The 19,765-nt window shown below is 31.8% G+C and overlaps 2 protein-coding genes across 4 annotated transcripts; one reads left to right on the forward strand and one right to left on the reverse strand.

The window, feature by feature from the left end:
- The first annotated feature begins 4,977 nt into the window (after window positions 1–4,977).
- On the forward strand, window positions 4,978–6,053 carry LOC105802354 (uncharacterized). Its single transcript, XM_012633946.2, has one exon. It carries the CDS (start codon window positions 5,117–5,119, stop codon window positions 5,927–5,929), a length of 813 nt encoding a protein of 270 aa, XP_012489400.1. The 5' UTR covers window positions 4,978–5,116; the 3' UTR covers window positions 5,930–6,053.
- Window positions 6,054–11,658: 5,605 nt separating this feature from the next.
- Window positions 11,659–17,329, reverse strand: LOC105802353 (probable magnesium transporter NIPA6). 3 transcript variants are annotated; one of them, XR_001136167.2, is made up of 10 exons: window positions 16,887–17,329; window positions 16,714–16,770; window positions 16,523–16,613; window positions 16,249–16,409; window positions 16,027–16,154; window positions 15,733–15,870; window positions 14,528–14,620; window positions 13,635–13,752; window positions 12,076–12,306; window positions 11,659–11,873 (listed from the first exon to the last, which is right to left on the reverse strand). XR_001136167.2 is itself a non-coding variant. In XM_012633945.2 (9 exons), the coding sequence occupies exons 1-9, from the start codon at window positions 17,005–17,007 to the stop codon at window positions 12,176–12,178; spliced, it is 1,038 nt and encodes a 345-aa protein (XP_012489399.1). In that variant the 5' UTR covers window positions 17,008–17,329; the 3' UTR covers window positions 11,659–12,175. The 3 variants fall into 3 exon arrangements, 1 of the variants encoding a protein (XP_012489399.1); XR_008190912.1 differs by having other exon boundaries at window positions 11,659–11,918; XM_012633945.2 differs by having other exon boundaries at window positions 11,659–12,306.
- Window positions 17,330–19,765: the final 2,436 nt, after the last annotated feature.

Here is a 19,765-nt window from a genome sequence, read left to right on the forward strand (position 1 = left end):
GAACTTCATGAATCTCATTTAACCTTTTGTTAATATTCATTGTTATTATGTTTATGCAAAATACAATTCTAAAGTTATTTATTACTGCTAATATTTTTTTATTGTAGAATAATTAAATTATTTGTTCCACAAATGATATTTTAGCACATTAAATATGTATTGCAGTTTAATAATAATAAAGTATATTATAAATTATATTTAATAATAATTATTTAAATTATATTTTATAGTATTATATATTATGATTTTAGTAAATTCATATAAGAATAAGAATTTTATTTAATTATTTAGTATTATTAAATTATATTTAGTAATAATTATTTTAAATTATATTTTAGTATTATATATTATGATTTTATTAGTAAATTTATATAAGAATATTTATTAACAATTTTATTAAATTATATATTTTATTAAATTATATTTTATAACAATTATGTTAAAATATGATTAAATTATTTATTATTTATATTAATAATCTTATTAAAATTTAATAACAATAATAATAATCATCTACTTTAAAAAAATTCTGCTAAGGGTATTCTAGTCATTTTAACTTTTTTCCTTATGCTATTACATCTCTATTCCATTCAACCAAACACAAGAATACCATTACGCCTCTATTCCATTACATTCAACCAAACAAAAGAATTACTTATTACGCCTCTATTCCATTACGCATCTATTCCATTACGCCTCTATTCCATTACGCCTCTATTCCATTAAAGCGAACCAAACGTGCTGTCAAAGATTTTGGGAACTCTATTTTTGCTAATCTAGCTGCAACCTTATTCATTTCTCTGAACACATGTCTAACGCAGACCGTCCATAAACGTTTGAGAAGGTCCTTGATGACACGCCCCACAACTGAAAAAAATTATTTATTTTCATTTGTTTGAATTACTTTGATAGCTTCAGTCCTATCCATCTCAAGTATTACACTTTTAAGTCTAGTTAAAGCCATTTAAGAACACCTCAAATTCCCGTCAAAATCACTATATTCGCAGGATTCAAAAACAACTAACTTCATATTTTTTAATAAATTTGAGACAGAATTTATTCATTCATTTTAAAAGATTTTTCATTAATATTAATTGGTTTGAGAAATTTTGATCCTCACAAATGAAACACTATTAATACCATTTCATTTGGACAATGTATGCATCACTTTGTTTTCGGTCAGTGAAGTTATTATGTACAAACGGATACCATAACTATAAGGGCACGTTTGGTTCGCTGTATTGGATTAGAGGTGTATTGGATTAGAGGTGTAATAGCAAATCAACTGCTTGGTTGAATGTAATGGAATAGAGGCGTAATAGTAATCTTGTGTTTGGTTGAATGGAATAGAGGTGTAATAGCATAATGGAAAAAACTAAAATGACTAGAATACCCTTAGCATAAATTTATTTTGGTAAATGATTATTGTTATTGTTATTAAATTTTAATAAGATTATTAATATCAATAATAAATAATTTAATCATATTTTAACATAATTATTATTAAATATAATTTAATAAAATATATAATTTAATAAAATTCTTAACATTAAATATAATTGTGTTATAAAAAAACAAGGATTATATATACTTACTACGATGGTAAAAGAAAAAAATTTAATTATAATTTATTCTGTTTTTATTTTACCATATGGAAAAAACACAAATTCTATACTTCTCGATTATTTTATAATGCCATGTAACTTAGAAGTTTTAGTAATTAAAAGATTCGCTTTTCCTTATTGCTAAATCGAGAAAGAGCTTAGGACATTGCTTCAATTTACATTGGCTCAATGTTGAATAAGATCAAGAAGGCAAATCATTGACAAGTTGCGATCGCCTCAATATCTCAGTTCATGCACAAACATAAATCAAGCATTCATTGGAAGAAATTGAAGCACTTGAAAAGCTTGTTGCTCCTCCTTTTTCTATTATAGGTAAAACTCCAAACATAATGACATTTCCAAAGATCTACCATCAATTCGCTATTGAGTATTGACACTGTTTTGGTTAACATATGTTACATTGCATTAAACTTGCAAGTAAAAAGCACCACAAATACTAATGACATAAGCAAGCAAATGCAGTGAGTATTAAGACCAATGCTGGAAACTAAACAATGAAGCTGAATGAAGTCCACCATTGATCTTATGAATTAAAACCAGCCAATAACAAGTCAACCGCCTAAAAGAATTTAAGCACGAAGCTTCATATCTGAACTATGGTACCCCCCACTTTCAAATCCATCCATTTCGTATGCTCAAAACCACCATCACCTTGATGCACTTTAACTTTCCTGTTATTCATTTCAATGTCCTGCAATGTCATCAACAACCGATTCACAAACCCGAGAAATATTGACTAAAAAAACAGATAACAAAGAAAAAAACTGAAGGATGGAGATAGAGAAAGCGAGACATAAAGGAATAGCATCAATCCCACGTACTAAAGAAGCAAATTTTCTTTTTTGAAGGAAATTCTACACAAATGTGCATAAGAAGCAAAAATTTATACATATTTGAGTAGCATTTCCATAAACAGTTTTCAAGCATTATACAGTACGTAACACTAATTTTTTTATGCAAAGTATCATTTGAATGGACTTGAACACTTCAACAAGATGGAATATATATCTACTATATCGGTTCTAGTGGTCGGTCCTTTTTTAAAATTCAATCAATTATTAAAATTTATAAAATAATAAATAAATAAAAGCATTTAAAAAATTAAAATTGATTCAACCACCAATACAATCAACTTTTTAGTCCAATTTAACCGATTTTGATGGTTCACTCACGGATCGATACACTACCTGTTCCCAATAATCATGGATAGCTATTACTACAATTGAGTTGGCAAAATAACTGCATGTGTTCCCTCTTGATGCATAGACAACAACTCATGTCATAGATAAAAAGTATGATCCTCAAAACATATAAAGAAATATTAGGAAAATCTTGAATATATCCATATCCAACATTTACCCCAACAACTATAATTTCACAAAGGTCAAAACTAAACATCATGTATATCAACAGAGCAGACAGAGAAGATAGAATAAGACCATATTTAATAAGCTAAATAAACATGAAGTACTGAGCTACAAATCATAATAAAAGCACTCACTCAAACTTATAGTGTTTGTCAACAGCCACTGAAACTTCCCAAGTGCAACTCATCCCTTTAGGAAACTTAACTAAATCACCAAAGACCAATTTCAACAAAGTCATTGCTACCATCGGGTATACCTTGACTTTCCCTTCCAATAGATAACATGTCTCTTTTGAACTATATGTCCATGGGAATTTACTAGGAGGACAACCCCACCTGTTAAAATATATATATCCAATCAGAATGTTGCTATTGCTTAAATGTAAATGATGTTGATGAACAAATTGAAAAAGTAATGGACTACGAAGGTAAAGAAAACCCTTAACTTCATCAACAAATAATCAAAACCCAAATTAGAAAATTAGCTGAAAACCCCATTCCATGCAATCAAAACTCAAGTCCAAAATGAAATCAATCCTTGAATTTATGGACCAATGATCAAAAACCCATATAAAATAAGCTAAATAAAGATCCACACCAGAAGAACTTACCAGGAAAAACCCCAGCTTTTGGCATATTCCACAAAACTAAAAAGTAGTAAATTCGCAATGAAAAAGGATTTTGAGAGGATAAAAAGAAGAAAAAGAAAAAAGAGGAGAAATGAATGGACAGAGAAAGAGGGAAATGGATTTTTATAAGTTCTACTCTCTTAAAGAGGAATATAAATTATTACAGAGAGAGAGGAAGGTAGGTGATTGCTTACTTCCTGTAGATTGTCAATTTTCGATCTCCGTCCACTTCTTTAACCACTTCATGTTGATAATTCTCATCTTCCAAATCGAGGATCCTTCCGCTTCCTCACCTCCCTCAAATCCCTACTCGGCGTATACGGATGATTGTAGTTTTCATAACTCTAGAACGGGTTCAAGAAATCCCAAGCTGAGGTTCTCGGAGGTGAAGGTGGAGGCGGCGGTGGTTTCGAGGATGACCTTCTAGCCATTGACGACGGTTGCAGTGAAGACTGATAACCAGACGCCGAATAGAAAGCATAAGAAATGGAGGGTAACCAGGTGATCGGGAGGGTAAACAGGGTATAAATCTTGAAGCAGCACCTAATCTGAGCAAAAGAAAGGGATTAGAAATCGGTGGATTTTGGAGATTAGATCAGTAATGTATTAGACCTGTAATAACAATACCTTAAACCAAACAAAAGATTAAATAGGGATTAAGTGGGGCCCACTGATTAGGGGCAACCAAACATGCGCAACAGTTAAACACTCATGCTATAACGTAGTTTTAAAGGCAAAAAGGTTATTGATACGGTGACGTTTCAGGGGAGAAGTAGTGAAGTGCTGGTCACCTACCACAATGGATCTGATTCAAAACACAAACGCGGGATACGAGGTGATGGCCCCAATTGGCGTCGGAGAAGCAAAGGGTTGGAGGAAAAAATAAAGTTTTGTGCAGTCAAATATGAACACTGTCAAAATTTGACACCACAAACACGACAAAATACAGAACACCAAACGCATGGTTGTACGTACAGTATGCGCCTGAATTAGACCAAATAGGTTCACCATTGTCTCACGCCTCTTTTTCTCTAATTAAAAAAAAAAAACAACAACAAACCCTTATTATAAGAGTGAATTTAGATGGATTGCGGTTAGTATAAAAATAACGGTGACGATGAGATTAGATCCTGTAACGATATTGTAACGTGAAACAAAAAAAAGCTAAACACAGTGTACTGCACTGCACCGCACCACACCCAATCCCTATCCAAACCCATCTAAGTCTACGCCTTTCTCATTTTCAAATTGGATTACTAGTAGTAGTAGTAGTAGACGACTTGTACTATTATAATGTAAGGTTGTTTTCTTTTTAAATAAAAATTTATTATAAATATAACTTATAAAGTCCTTTGAATTTGCATATATACCCATTATCCGCCCACTCTCCGTCGCCCCCTGAAAAAAACAAAGTGTTGTTATTTGCATCATCATCATCATCATCATCATTATCATCTTAATACACCATTTGGGGTTAAAACTTGTATGGGCTAAAAATGGGTATCAAAATTCTAAATCCATGGTGGTTTCGGTTATTGAGAAACCATTTCTCCTGTCTCCACCGCCACCTCCACCACCACCACCACCATCACCACCACGAGCCGCCTCGAACGATCAAGGTCATCAACTGTGATGGGGTAGTCAAGATCTACGACCGTCCGGTTCATGTTTCCGAGCTATTGATCGAGTTCCCTAAGCACATGATTTGCCGTTCCGATTCGTTTTACATAGGCCAAAAGATCCCGCCTCTTTCCATGGACGACAAGCTCCACTTCGGCCACGATTACTTCCTTCTCCCTCAACAGGCTTTCCAGTCTGCTTTATCCTTCGTCACCATCGCCTCTTTCGCCAACGCCAGATATTCGTCGTCTCGGGAATCGGGAAACGCGATGTTGAAGAAGGCCGCCGCTTGCCAACCTTTCCACATCGAGAAGAGCGCGTCTGGGTGTTTAAGGTTACGGGTTTCCGATGAGTTTATACGTCAGTTAATGGAAGAAAGTAACGTGAAAGAGGGAAGTGGTGATGAGGGTTGCAGTAGAATATGCACCACCCCTCAGTTACAGAAACAGTACGCATCGCTCGTTGGTTCACGCCATTGGAAACCCACGCTGGAGACGATTAAGGAGAAGAAGAAGAAGAGGAGGAGGATTTCATTTGGAATGAAGAGAAAAAATAAATCGGTGTTGAAGAACAACGTAAAGAGCCATCGATCATCATCTCAGCAGCACCACGGTGATGTAATCACTTGTGCAAAGCCTCAATCGAAACCCAAGATTAAGTCTAAGATTAAATCATCAAGAAAATTATGACAACCGATTTTCATTTTTTTTTTGATATTTTTCCTTTACTTTTTTTTTTTTTTTGTATTTTCTTTGATAATGTATGAAACATCTCATTTTGTTGGCATATATTTTGGCTGCAGATTACAGGAAATTTTGTTGAGTTTTTCTTTAAGTTTAGTTCACTCTTCCATTCATCGCTTTGAAATGTTATTCCAAAGCCACCAAAAAACACGATAGATTGAGGAAACAAAAGAATCCCAAACAAAGGCAATTCTAAGTGTTGTTCTGGGATTTTTCACGCAGTATTTGTTGAAACGAAGTTCAAAATTCTAAGAAAGAAAAGGTTGAGACCTTGCGCGGAATTAAAAAATTCTCAGCCAGTCGGCGGCGAGCCGGCGGCTGCGGTTTGATGAGTTTTCTGTTTGAAACTTGAGATTTTAGAGAGAGGAAGTCTAGAGACATTTCAAGCGCAAACACAGAAAATAGTAGGAAATTAAATTGTAATTTTTATGATTTTTAAATAATTAAATTAAATTAAATTATTATATTTTTAGGGAGTAAAGTATAATTTTATATTTATTAATTAAAATTTTAAAAATTTAAATAAAAATTTTCGTTTTAGGAGGAGCCGACCCTAGCTACGCCGGTTAAATATATACCCATTAAAGTTTATTATTATAACTCCTTATAAAATTTCAAAAATTAATAAGAGATGTTTTATTTTTTGTACCTTTGAAAAATTAGTATTTTAATCCTCCGTATAAACGTTATTGTTAATGTAATGTTATAGTATAACGGTAGCTAACATGACATTAAATTAAATTAAAACTTAAACCATAGTTTTGAAGAATGAGTAGAAATAAAAAAAAGATTTTGGGCCCCAAAATTGATTTTTATTGAATTTTTTACATAATTGTTGTGTTTAAATCGTTTGTAATTTGATTCATGTTAGCCACCATTAAATCATGCCATCCTATTTGTATTCAATATTAAGAAGCTTTTTAATTTGATCTAATGTCGCGTATCATTACAGGTACTAAAATATCAACTTTTCAAATGTACAAAGATTAAAATGTTCCTTTTAATAATAGAGGAGCTAAAATAAGCTTTTTGATATGATACAGGGACTTGCAGTAACCTTTAACATATACATACCACGCTTTTGTTGGATAAGTCGGAGGTCTTAGGTTTTTTAGTATTCGGATTTGAATTTCACTCTATATAATTATAATATGTAAGTTTTCAATCTCATGTTATGCATAGATTTAATTCAGTTTTTCTAATTATTTATATATGATATTTTGTATTGATTCGATTTTATATTATAATTTTTGAGAAAATGTATTTTATATAAATATTAAAAGAAAAAGCCTAGAGAAAAAAAGGGGAAGAATGTTGAATTCTTTTAGTATTTAAATAATATTTCAAGTAATAATGAGTTTTATAGTATATTTTTATAGGTGTATTATTTTTAAAAAATTATTATATATGAAAATATGAATATAAAATATCCTAACATGATTAGTAATCTTAATATATTATTTTACTTCTAAAATTTTAATAATTTATTTTAAATATTATAAATTGATTATTTGTTATATAGTAATAATAAGTTACAAGCGATTAAATGTGAACCCAATATCATTGAGTTTAAATTATATTAAAATGACATTTATAAATGCGTTTTGGTTTAAATCTAATTATCTTCGAGTCGGGGTGGTATTTAAATAAAAAAATTTCAACAGATGTCGACGTCAGATTTAAACTTAGTCTAAATACATTAATAATATATTAATCCTAATTATCTTAAATTTGGAGTTAAATTATTAAACAAAACTAACCAATCATAATAAAATAAAATACAAATTTAAGGTTTAAGGTTAGTATTAAATTTAGGGTTAAAATTTTAAAAATTAGCTACCTTTTTCTAGAGTTCTTTTCTACCTTAAAAAGAAAGTGTTTTTTTAGTCTATACGTAAAACACAGCATGTACCATGTCGCAACGTTTTTTTCATTCCTTTTCCCTGAAAAGACATGCTTGTTTGAAACTTTGAATACATCCTCCCTTTTTCTTTTTTGGTTCGGAAGTGGACTAATGTGTCTATTTTTAAATTAGGGTCTAATTCTTTAAAGGTTGTTCAAATAAGTACACTCCTTTAAAAATGGCCATATAAGGACTGAATCTTGATAAAAGTAATCAAATAAGAGGTTTTCACGCATTAGACCCTAATTTGTAGTAAAAATTAAGTGAATATTGAAGTTTTTAGAATTGAACACATGACAGTTGAGTTAAATAATGCTTGAAAAGAAAATAGCAAAATAAGATATAAATTTAAAATATTATATACGATATTTGAAAAGCTTTTATTTCAACACTTTCGAAAAGGTTTGTCACTTATTTAACTATTTGAAATGTTTGGCCCTCATTTGAGCATATTCAAAAAAAAAAAAAAAAACCCTTATGTGCTAAAAAATTTCCACTACAAGCCTTTTTTTAACATTTTACTTACCTTGTCTTTAGGGATGTCTAATATGGAATTTCGATTAATCCACCTACTTACCCCATCCATTAGAATGCTTGACGTAAATTTAAGGTATCAATAATTAGATCAATATCACCTATCGTAGGATCATTACTTTCTTTCTAACTTGTCGGAAGATTATTACTTTCTTTCTAAAAACATGTTTAATATAGTTAGTCAATTTTATATCAAATGATTAATAGTTTTTGGATGCCGTGGTAAAATACATTGTACTTCAATGAGAGAATATAAATGTAAACTTTCGAGATGACATTATTAGAAATGACAACTATGAACCACTGTAAAATGGACATGAAGACTACCAAAGAAAACTTTATACCTAAGGACTTTTTTCCCATCCAATGTAGGGTTAATATACTTGATCTAACTTTTTTTGCATCTAAGAAAAGTAAAACATCATTTCAGATGTAATTCACCTTTTGAAACGATTTTTGAGCTCATAAACACTAACCCTATGAATTGCAATTGTGACTTACTTCGATCAACTGTTGATGAGCAGTTAGCCCAATGGATTCTCCAACCTCCTTTATTTGAACAACGCCTAGATGATTTGTTGGTCTGGGTTTGGAAGATACAGGGTGCTGCACAACGGAAAGTGGCGCTACAAGCAACTTAGAGCAGATGGTGCATAGACCATAAATCAATCACATATTTCCCTAGACCCTACTATAAGAGCTTTCTACAACAACCTATGGCTCCTGCCTACTTCTAGCAAAATTAAAATATGTTTATGGAGGATTTCAAGAAATTTGATTCCCACAATGGAAAATCTTCATGTGGAACATGTTTGTGCTAGTGACTTATGCCCCTGTAGCCAATTGATTGTAGAGGATGCCATCCACACGTACGTGTAGAAACTGTGACAACATTTCTGGATTTAGGACTGCTTTAGTATATCCATGTAGGAGTCCCCTTTTGAGGTAGAAGCGTGGACAGGCACCATGGCCCTCCATTTTGCCATAGATCTAGGTGTCCGGAGAGTTGTACTCGAAGGTGATAGCTTGAGTGTTATTAAGAAACTCTAGAGCCATACAGTTGATAGGTCACTCATAGGACCTTTGACTGAAGAAGAGAGTTTTACTTTAGTAGTTCAAAAACTTTAGAGCTAAGCACACAATCAGAAGGAAATATGGTGGCTCATGCACTAACTACCGTGGGGTTGGATTAAACTAACAGTAAATATTGAATTCAAGACTCCACTTTCATGGTCGCTTCACCGATTCCGACATGAGATGAGTTTATTAAAGGTTCAAGAATGAGAAATTGGTATTTTGCTCTTTTGGTTTACAATAAATAACGAATTACACTATAGTGTAGTTAAAAAGATCGAACATAGATCTCTCCAACCATTATCTGAACCAAATGTCAAAATCCAAATGTTGTGACACCACTGTCAAATATGTCAAACCACCGACGAGGATGTCGAATTTAGCCGTACGAAAAATTGAAAATCGTCAAAGTCTTCTAAACACTCAAAAACCTCACTAGATGGTGTAAAACTCCATATCTTGGAAATGGAATTGCCTTTTGTTTTTTGTGCTTAGGGACCTTAAGCTAGTCGGTATTTATAGTGGTGGTTCCCTTAGGTTTCTTAAATTGAGTGCTGATTTCAGTAATATGTGACTTAGATTTCCTTATGGCATAGTCAATATCTAAACACTCCAATTGGAGAAGAATGTTTTCCTTTCAAAACTTAAAATTCTCACTGATTAATTCTTAGATATATATATTTTATTATGACATATTCATAGGTTGTAAAATTGCAAAATGAATGAACATACAGGCTTAACAAAAATTTTAAGGCAAACATAAATCATAACTTATCAATACAAATGATATAAATAATGAATCTAATGTTATAAAAATTGCTTGGGGACTAAGTTTTTAATTCAATTAGATTCATTTTATAGTAGAGTTATTTATTATCCTTTTGATAACAAATATTAAATTTATTTTATAATAGTGATTCCCCATAAAAAAAGTTACTAACTACATGTCCCACTATCACGCATACAAAATAATTCCCACTAACCACCAGCATGAAAGTGGTGGGGGGTAAGGGAAACGTGGTAATAACCCCACGAACCACAGCAGTTCCAACATTGAAGACCCAATGTCTTTTGGCTTTTCCTAACCAAATGAGCCAACATGGGTTTTAAACAACCTTTATCGTAACACATAATTTTAGCTAGGGAATTTTATCTATCTTCAGTTTTTGGAACCTGTAAATAAAGCTTACTTTATTGATTAGAATAAAACGAGACAATATTACTTTGATTTCTTTAAATTTTATAAAATTATATGTTAGTAAATAGTAAAAATATAACATGACCTCTCAAAATGATAAAATTTTAATTTAATCATTCACAATTTATAAAATATAAACTAATACAATAATAAAATTGTACTCTAACTCTCATATACATAACTCAATTTCAGCTCCTAAAAATACTGAACAGCCGAGTCTAAAATTTCAAATGCTTTACCAAAATGCATTTTAGGCATATTTGGACCAACTCAAATGATCTACATTATTAGTAAAAATATATATTAATATTTGTGTGTTCTTTTTTAATAATTATAAAAATGTAAATTTTTTTATTAAAATTTCAAACTGTAAACATGTTAACTCCAACTTTATTATTAAAAAAAGTTTAGTAATATTTCTCCAACTAGTAAAGAGGAGATTTGAAGCATTTTGCAAACGAATGTAGGCTTCTGTCACTATCACTACCAATTGCTGCCCTCTATCACACGAATTTGGGATTGGCCTAAAGGATTAAAACAACCCAGAGATTAGGATACTTTCACATATCTTATAAGTGTTATCCACGAAGATAAATACATATATCAAATTCCATTATTTGAATTGAATTTACATTTGTAAGACTTTATATATATATATATTATCAAATTCATTATCAAAGTATGCGAATTCGAATTTATATATTGCGAAAACTGCAAATATCTAAGCATCACCCCCTTACGCAAGGCAACCCAAAAATCCCAATTGAAATCAAATCAAAAGTAAATAATATTACCAAAAAGAAAAATATGCATGTTGAAGCCATGTTGATATATATATATATATATATATTTGATACAATGTCTAAAACTAACTATAGCCCCTTCCCAATTCTTAAATAGTAAGGTAATGTGCTTCAACGCACTTAAACCCACATCCTCCTGCATTGACAACAATACCCATGCCGATCAAACAAAGGCTCAATCGGCCCAAGTTGATATTACTTTCAACAACTTACAGGGAACAAACAAATATTCCAACATTGTTCTGTTGTCATTATAGGAACTTCAATAAATTAAATTACATTAAAAAAAAAGAAAAAGAAAGAAAAGAACCCTACAATACAAAGTGTACCTCATTTGAAGTACTCACACACCTTAACCACACTTCTCGTCTGCACAACCTACATAGCATGAATGCAGCTCTAAAGTATTCGAAGAACAAAAACCTAAACGCAAATCATTCATTGAAAATTAAATAACTAAATTACTGCACAAAATAGCATCGAGAATGATTTGATTTTTTTTTTCATTCTAAAAAGATTAAAGCTTGAATAATTTAAAAGAAAAAGAAAAGAAACAAAGAAATCCTAAAACAAAAATTACCAATGCTTTGATCTGGCACTGGCAAATGGTGCTTCTCGATCTTGATGCTCTATCTACGAAAGAGACAAAATCCAAAAGTTGGTGTCCCGTTGTAAAGTATTTACTTGAAATAGTCTTGCCGGAGAATTGTGATAAAGCTAGGGGATGATTCATCTTCATCTTTCTGCTTCCACAGTTCCCCATTGCCTTGGATGTACCATGATACTTTTGGAGATAATGGGGTGTATAGATCTGCATATGTTTAAAAACAAGTAATTTCTATTATCATAACACTTTTAAATAGTTTATTTTAAATTTTATAACAAAATCATTTACTTCTAAAAATAACTAATAGTCAAACCATATCCAAGAATCAAATAAAATTATATTGTCATCATACTGCATATATTTCAAGACTTCAAATTACAAATCCCCACATTAAACTTTAAATTTTAAATTACCAACCTAGATATTGTTATACTAGCAAACAATTTCATTTCAATAATAATATCATTATTCATATAAAAGTAATCTCGATAGTAGTAATGTACCAAATAGATTGGCATTAGAAAATGCTTTCTTGAAAGTTTGAAACTCATCTCTTATATAATAACTGAATATTGAGATGATCTTGGGGATTTGATTAAAAGGGAAGTCAGAAATCACTAACTATATGTAATGAAACATCAAGCACAAGCATTTTGGTCTAGTAAAAAGGTATAGGATTAGTCATTAACAAAGAATATCTTAAGAATTTCTACGTACTTCTAATTCTACTTCATATTTTGCTTCTTTAAATTCATGCCATAATTAGACACAAAGCTCATGTGTCCTTCAATAGTGTTTTTCAACCTTTTATTGAGCTAAAAAAGGGTAGGGAATTGGGAGGCAATACCAATTAATTGATTGAGCTAAAGAAAGGGGTTGGGAATAGGAAATATGGTAAGAACCGATCTTATCGATTATTCTTATGCATGCGTTCAATACTGAAAATGTCATTTATGAAAGGCTATAATATTTTCAATAGAATGGCAAGAAAGCTTAACAAATATACTTAAAAGTTAGGGGTAAAGTTTCACCATGTCTAAAAAGTAAGTAACTATAGAGAGAGAGGTCTAGCTCAAATAATTGTTTCAGCAACGGCAAATTGGTGGTTCTCACTATAGTTCCCCAAGTCTTTAGAGGTTTCGGTTCAAGATATATTTTGGGAAATTTGAGGGTGAGCTCCACTAAAAAAAGCTTAGGAAAAGCTTCTACCAAAATATCTAAGGATTTACCAATATTTAGATATTTTGGTAAAAACTTTTTCTAACCTGAAGCTCATGGTAGAAGTGTCGATATATTTTGTAAAATGTTCGGATTTATGTTTTGTAAAATGTTCGGATTTTACTTAAAAATGGCTCTAAAATCAGTTAAACACACTTTTATACTCCTTTAGCCAATATATTTTCCAAGGTTCAACAAAAATTGTCCTCGAGTCCCATATGATGACACATTTAGAAAATATAATGGATTCAAATTTAAGAAGCAGGTGCTCTAGTTCAAAACAAGTTCCTCATGAGTTTATATATGAGAGATACCTGTGATAAGAGGAGTCTCTGGATCTCTTGTACTATGCAATACAGCCGTCCCAGATAACACTGTTATGAAACCACAAAGTTCAGATGCTATGCTGCTAGCACTTTGACCAGAGTAGTCCTACAAAGCGAGGAAAAGAAACTATAATAAGGACATATAGAAATAGAGGCGTCAACCTATTCCTCACAGACATTCAAGTCCTTGTCCAATGATGCTCATAAGATACAATCACATGAAAAATTCATATAATTTATCAATGCATTTATTCCCCACAACAGAGGAAAAGAAAATAGGGTCGAGTTTTCATAATTTTAAACATATATGTTTCATTTTGCAAGCATAAGAATTAGGGATAATACTTAAACAGACATGATTATTACCCTAAAACTACAAAAATGCATGAACTTAGCCACATCTCAGTATATAGAATTTAGAGTTGTCAAAAGAAAATAATTGATTGTGGATCCCACAACCACGAGAAATTCAGTGGAATTCTGACACCTGGATGTTTCTTTAGCATCCAAACTTGAGAAATATTCATGTCCATTAAATTCCTAGTCAGCCCCTCATCCACTGAAGCACCCATCATCTCAAGCGCATATTAAAATACAGTAAGTATAAATGCAATAGCAACTCAAAAGAAAGTAATCTAATTTGGGTCCCACAACCATGAGAAATTCAGCAATATCGAAATGAGTATTTATCCTCCCAAATTCTACAATTACAGTTTTCCCCCTGAACTCTATCTTATGTACATGACCTCTAAGGAATTATGTTCCATACTGCATTTAATATGGATCAATTCTAATATTAATGCTCATGATAATCCATGCATTAGAAAACCCACTTGTGTGCAAACTTTGCGGATCCATGTACACATGGGAGAGAATAATACCTTAAACATTATTGCACTCGCTAAAATCGTGAAAGAAGTGAACAAGGCATAATAAATAGGAGAAACAATTGCCGTGTTGAAAGTATCCAATGCCTGCAACCACATCAAAGCATTACATAAAATTGAAACAATTTGGAACTGCAATTCAAGAATTGATTTCTCTTCTATTATAACCCCCTTTCAAGTTAAAGATAGCCAAATTTATTGTCATTTACTGTTGTTCCCATCCCATTTTGGGAATGCCTTCGCCATGTCTTGACCATGTTTTCTTATTATTATTTTTTGCATGTCCCTCTATTTCATATGCTTATCCCAGAATGAAGAAGGCATATCTCTTTAAAGCACAGATGTGGGACTGATAGTTTGAGGATTCCAATGTGACAATTTGGGTTTTCCTTTCACATTGCATTATTTTTAACCTTCTTAGTTTTATTTTGGAGTCCAAGTATTTCTTAGAGTCCTAATTGAAATAGAGTTTTAGATCTGTTAGTACCAATGGTGTTAGGAATCTAGATAAATAATATAGAATATTATTAGAGAATCTATGAATTACTACTTTTGTGACAGTAAGATGCAACGTGTGCCTAAGGGTCCTAGGAGAAATCTTAGGATCTCTCCTTTTCTTATTGATAATTTGATGCAATCAACTTTAGATTTAACTCCTAAGGAACCCTAGTCTAAAGCTCAAGGATCTATTCTCCCCCATTTTCCTCATTCAAATTTTATTTTTCTGTTTTTCTCAATAATATTCAGGGCATATAATTCTTAAGAATAGTTCCTTGCAGCCATACATCACATACAAAGAGCAAACAACTGCTTTAATAGCAATCTCCAGTGCCTAAGGTTTGCAACATTTTTATGAATCTTTGAAGTAAGAAGTGGAATATTCCTTTTCTTCCCTTGAACAATTATATTGCAATACTTCTTGAATCAAGGCTAATCATTACCAAATTTAAAGAAAAATAACCGTACCAGTAATTTGTAGTTTGTTTACTCAAGCAGGTTGACAAAGTCAAATATCTCACATGAGCAACAATTTTTTAATTTCCAAACATATTTTGTAGAATTCTGTGACATGAGTATAAGATTTTTTGTTTCAAAGAGTCTTGTTTTTGAAGGCATCTATTATCTATACCATCAGTAGCATGTTGCCTCAGCTTTATGATTTGTCATCATGAGACTTAAGAGTATGCTTAAATGCTTACCATATTTAGATAATTTAATTGAATAATGATACAGGTAATTGCAACCATTGCAAAGATCCAAGTCTGGAAGTATTTGGCCTGATTTGTGCCCTCCAATGTTAGCTTTATTGCAATACCAATTGCTTTTATGCTCATTACCTGCAAGAAAGTTACATTTATTGTCCATTACTTTTAAAACAGTGATGAATAAACTACATTCAAATTGATAAAAGTTTGACAGAAATTACTAGAAAGCAAAGTGATAAAACTATTAGATCTCAAGATGCAGTTAGCTGCAAAGATGACATTTCTTACCGTCAATGATCCAATTACTGAGCATATTCCAATATACACGATTATGTTAGTTTGACCATAACGAGGTGCACAATACAAAATTAGTACCAACGCAGTAGCTATTGCTGAAGCTGTATACAAAAGAAAGGCTGGAAAAGAGAAAACAGATTCATGTAAACATATGGAAGCCAAGAATAAGATAATATAAGCATTTGATATCTGGTGAGAACTTTAGCAATCTACCTGGTTGAGTAGCAAGTTCCCAAATTTCTTCAACTGAGCTAATAGAACGCTCCTCAGGAGCATGAAGCACAATGATTGTCGAACCTACTATGCACAAAAGGCATCCCAACATTCCCATTTTCTGCAGTTTCTCCTTTAACATGAAATGTGCTAAAACAGCACTGCCGAATTTAACAGGAAGTGAGAGAGGATCAGAAACAAACAATTAAGTGAAGTAGTTTCGATTGAAATAATAAATTAAAGTTCCAAAATCAACAAAGAAAAAAAATGTTACCTAACGATGATACTCAAAGCACCAAGAGGCGTTACCAAAACAGCAGGTGCATAGATATAAGCAACGAAATTGGAAATCTCCCCGATAATCACTGTCATATTAAAATGAATCATTTTACAAACGAAAGCATCAAATTGACTCGATTAAGCTAAACTTAAATTCTGGTCAATGAAATGCTGTTAAAAACTCACTAGTAAGCATGCCAACCCACCAGAGCGGCTCCAACAAGTAGCCATATCCACCAGAACCTTATAAAAAGCTCGCAGCAAATTAACAATCAATCATATTCTTATATATATACGCATAAATGCCCATACAAAGTAAAAACTTTAAAATATTAAAAAGAAGGGAAAATGAAACTTACTAGCACGGGGGCCGTTGACACCGGCCTTTCGGAGACCCTTTTTCTTGATGATAAAGCTGGAGCCAATGAAGGCGCTAGAGACCATCGCCAGAATAAAGCCCTTGAGATTGCTGGAGTACATCTATAAATACATGTATACACATGCATTCATACATATATATACAAAGAGGGAGAAAGAGAGGGAGAGATTGATTTCCCAACTATGAATTCAGTAATAATATGCTGATTGGAATTCGATTCGTCTCGTTAGATTACAGCAATAATATGCTTATTGAAATTGGATTCGTCTCGTCAGAACCCTAGACCGCTTCAATTCTCCCCTTTTGTTTTTGGTTAATTTTGAAATTAATGGTGTTGGCTGCGGGTTGGGCAGAAAGGTCGTTTAGGAGAACGTGCTTTCTCACCTGCCGGTCGTCATTACATCTCCCTTGACTATTCCACCTGCCACCTGTCCTCTGCTCTTCCCGTCCATTATCTATTTTATTATTGTAGAATAATAATTACGATGTACTGATATTCTAATTTTTTGAATTTGACGAGGTTATAAAAAAATTAATATTCTTTAACCGTATTTAATAATTAAAAATTAAATAACTTTTTAATCGACTGGTGAAATTACGAGTTTCACTATAATAGTCTATTATTATATATTATTTGTTATACCATATAAAAGGCCCAACTCCACAACTCTATCTAAATTATAACGATATAGTCCATATACCGCTTTGCCCTTAGAGGCTAGAGCTTGAGCTTGGTAAGCCCATTTTTGGAGACCGCTTCCCTCTTGGAGCATAAGCTTGGTAAGCTTCGCCCAAGCATCACTTCTTTGGAGCCTACATGATTTAAATGAAAATATATTATGAAGATTTTCGAAAACCATCATCAATCTGTTCTCTCAACTAATCTCTTTGAGTTAAGTTTGACTATGTTTAAAATTGACACTTATCATCCTCAACGACACTTAAGCCTAATAATGGAACCTGCAATCAACCATTCTTTTCCCGTGAATGCTCCTTGATAGGGAGAGGGCCAATGACAACAGCATACTTGACTTCACATGTCTAAACTTCTTTTCATCATCTCCTTAACTTTCTAAGAATAATGGCTCTTCACACCTCTTGCGATGTGAATCACCTCCATTATAACAGCTCTCTATACTCCTCATGGTGTGAATTGTCATCATAAGTCACCTCATACTTTTATGTTATAATAATATTATTAAAGCAAAATGATCATATATTGATTAACTAATGATTCCGTTGTTAATACATATAATAAAGATTATCAGTGTCTTTTTTTGAAAAGATAAATTTGAGATAATAACATTTTCCATCATTAGCATGATTTAAAAAGTTGTTTTGGCCATTCAATCATCGAAAAACATAATCCATACCTTTTGAGGAAATATGTTATTGGTATCATTTTATTTTGCCTTTCGAAGCTAGTATGCATCAATTGTTATAGTTTGCATCGATACAATATCTATTTGTATATTTGAGAGAGTCATAATATGTTTATAAAAAGTTAAATTATAAAAAATTTAAACTTTGAGAAAACCGTGGCCCTCTAACCTCTACTACGCACCGCGATTGCATGTGGGGGTATAAAAATCTAATACTACTGAATTTGATGTCCTTCATCGATGGTTCGACCGGTAAACTAAGTAAAATGTAAAATTATTTTATATATAAAATAAAACTTGTACCAAAAAGAAATAATAATAGAAATAAAATAAAACCAAGTAGGCTCGCACTGTCGCACATTGACTTGCATTGAGAGAGTCAAAAAATATAAAAAATTTATCTTCATTAATTATTTTATAATTAAATTATGTACTTAAAAAGTTAGTTCGCCTGTTGATTTATGGCTCTAATTTTTTTAAAATGAATTTAACTGTTATTTAAAACAGTCTCCACGTAGTTGTGTGTCAAATTACTATCTCTGTCCAATTTGTTTTAAAATAATATTATTAGTTCCTTTATTTTTGTTTACAGCTTTATTTGACGTGACTGGGCTCGTAGGCAACCGGGTTGGACTTGGATGAGAAATAGCATGCAAAACATAAGGTCAATTTAATGCTTAAATCTCTTAGTATCGAGAGGGACAAGAGCTTAAAAGAGAATGAAAATAGTGGAGGTAAAAGTTTTAATAATTCAGTCTTTAATATAGAGTAAATTTATTTTTTTAATATTCTATTTATTTTCCTATTAAAAATTAGTTTTTATATGTCAGCATGAGATACATGTAGTATGTCACATGTAATTGTCTGATTATTCGGTTAGCCGCGTCAGTTTTTAACAATAGGAATAGATGAAATTTTTATAAAAAATAATCGGTTTATTCTTTGATCTAATATACAATGACTAATTTACTAATTTTTTTAAATAAAAAACAAAATACATTTTGACTCTTAGTATAAACACCTCCATACTTTTTTTATCCAACGGTGAATGGCAATTGTTTATACCTCTCTCTTTTTCTACTAAATTATAAGAGGAGGACAAAACCCTAACAGCAACACGACTAGCGTGACTCAAACCCAGGCCACGCCTAAAGTATTGAACTTTCTAACTATCAAGCTAACATCCAGAGTTTTTTATACCTCTCTTTTATAGTTGATTAGTCTCATTTTTATTCCTTAGATTGCAGTTGAGTTGGTTATTTTGCATGAGAGTTGTATCTTTATTCTTTAGAGGAAGGTTTTAAAACTTATATTTATCCGACAAGATTTTATTTAAAACACTTGTTGTACTTTTTGTTAGATTTAGCTATTTGTCAAGTTGCAATGTTTACCTTGCAGCGTTAAATGAAATATTGTTATAGGTAAAAATCCCTTTAAATCGTTTATTCTTTAGGCTTTAAACTTATTTTTGAGTTGA

Source organism: Gossypium raimondii, chromosome 11, assembly GCF_025698545.1.
Source record: "Gossypium raimondii isolate GPD5lz chromosome 11, ASM2569854v1, whole genome shotgun sequence".
Lineage (NCBI taxonomy): Eukaryota > Viridiplantae > Streptophyta > Magnoliopsida > Malvales > Malvaceae > Gossypium > Gossypium raimondii.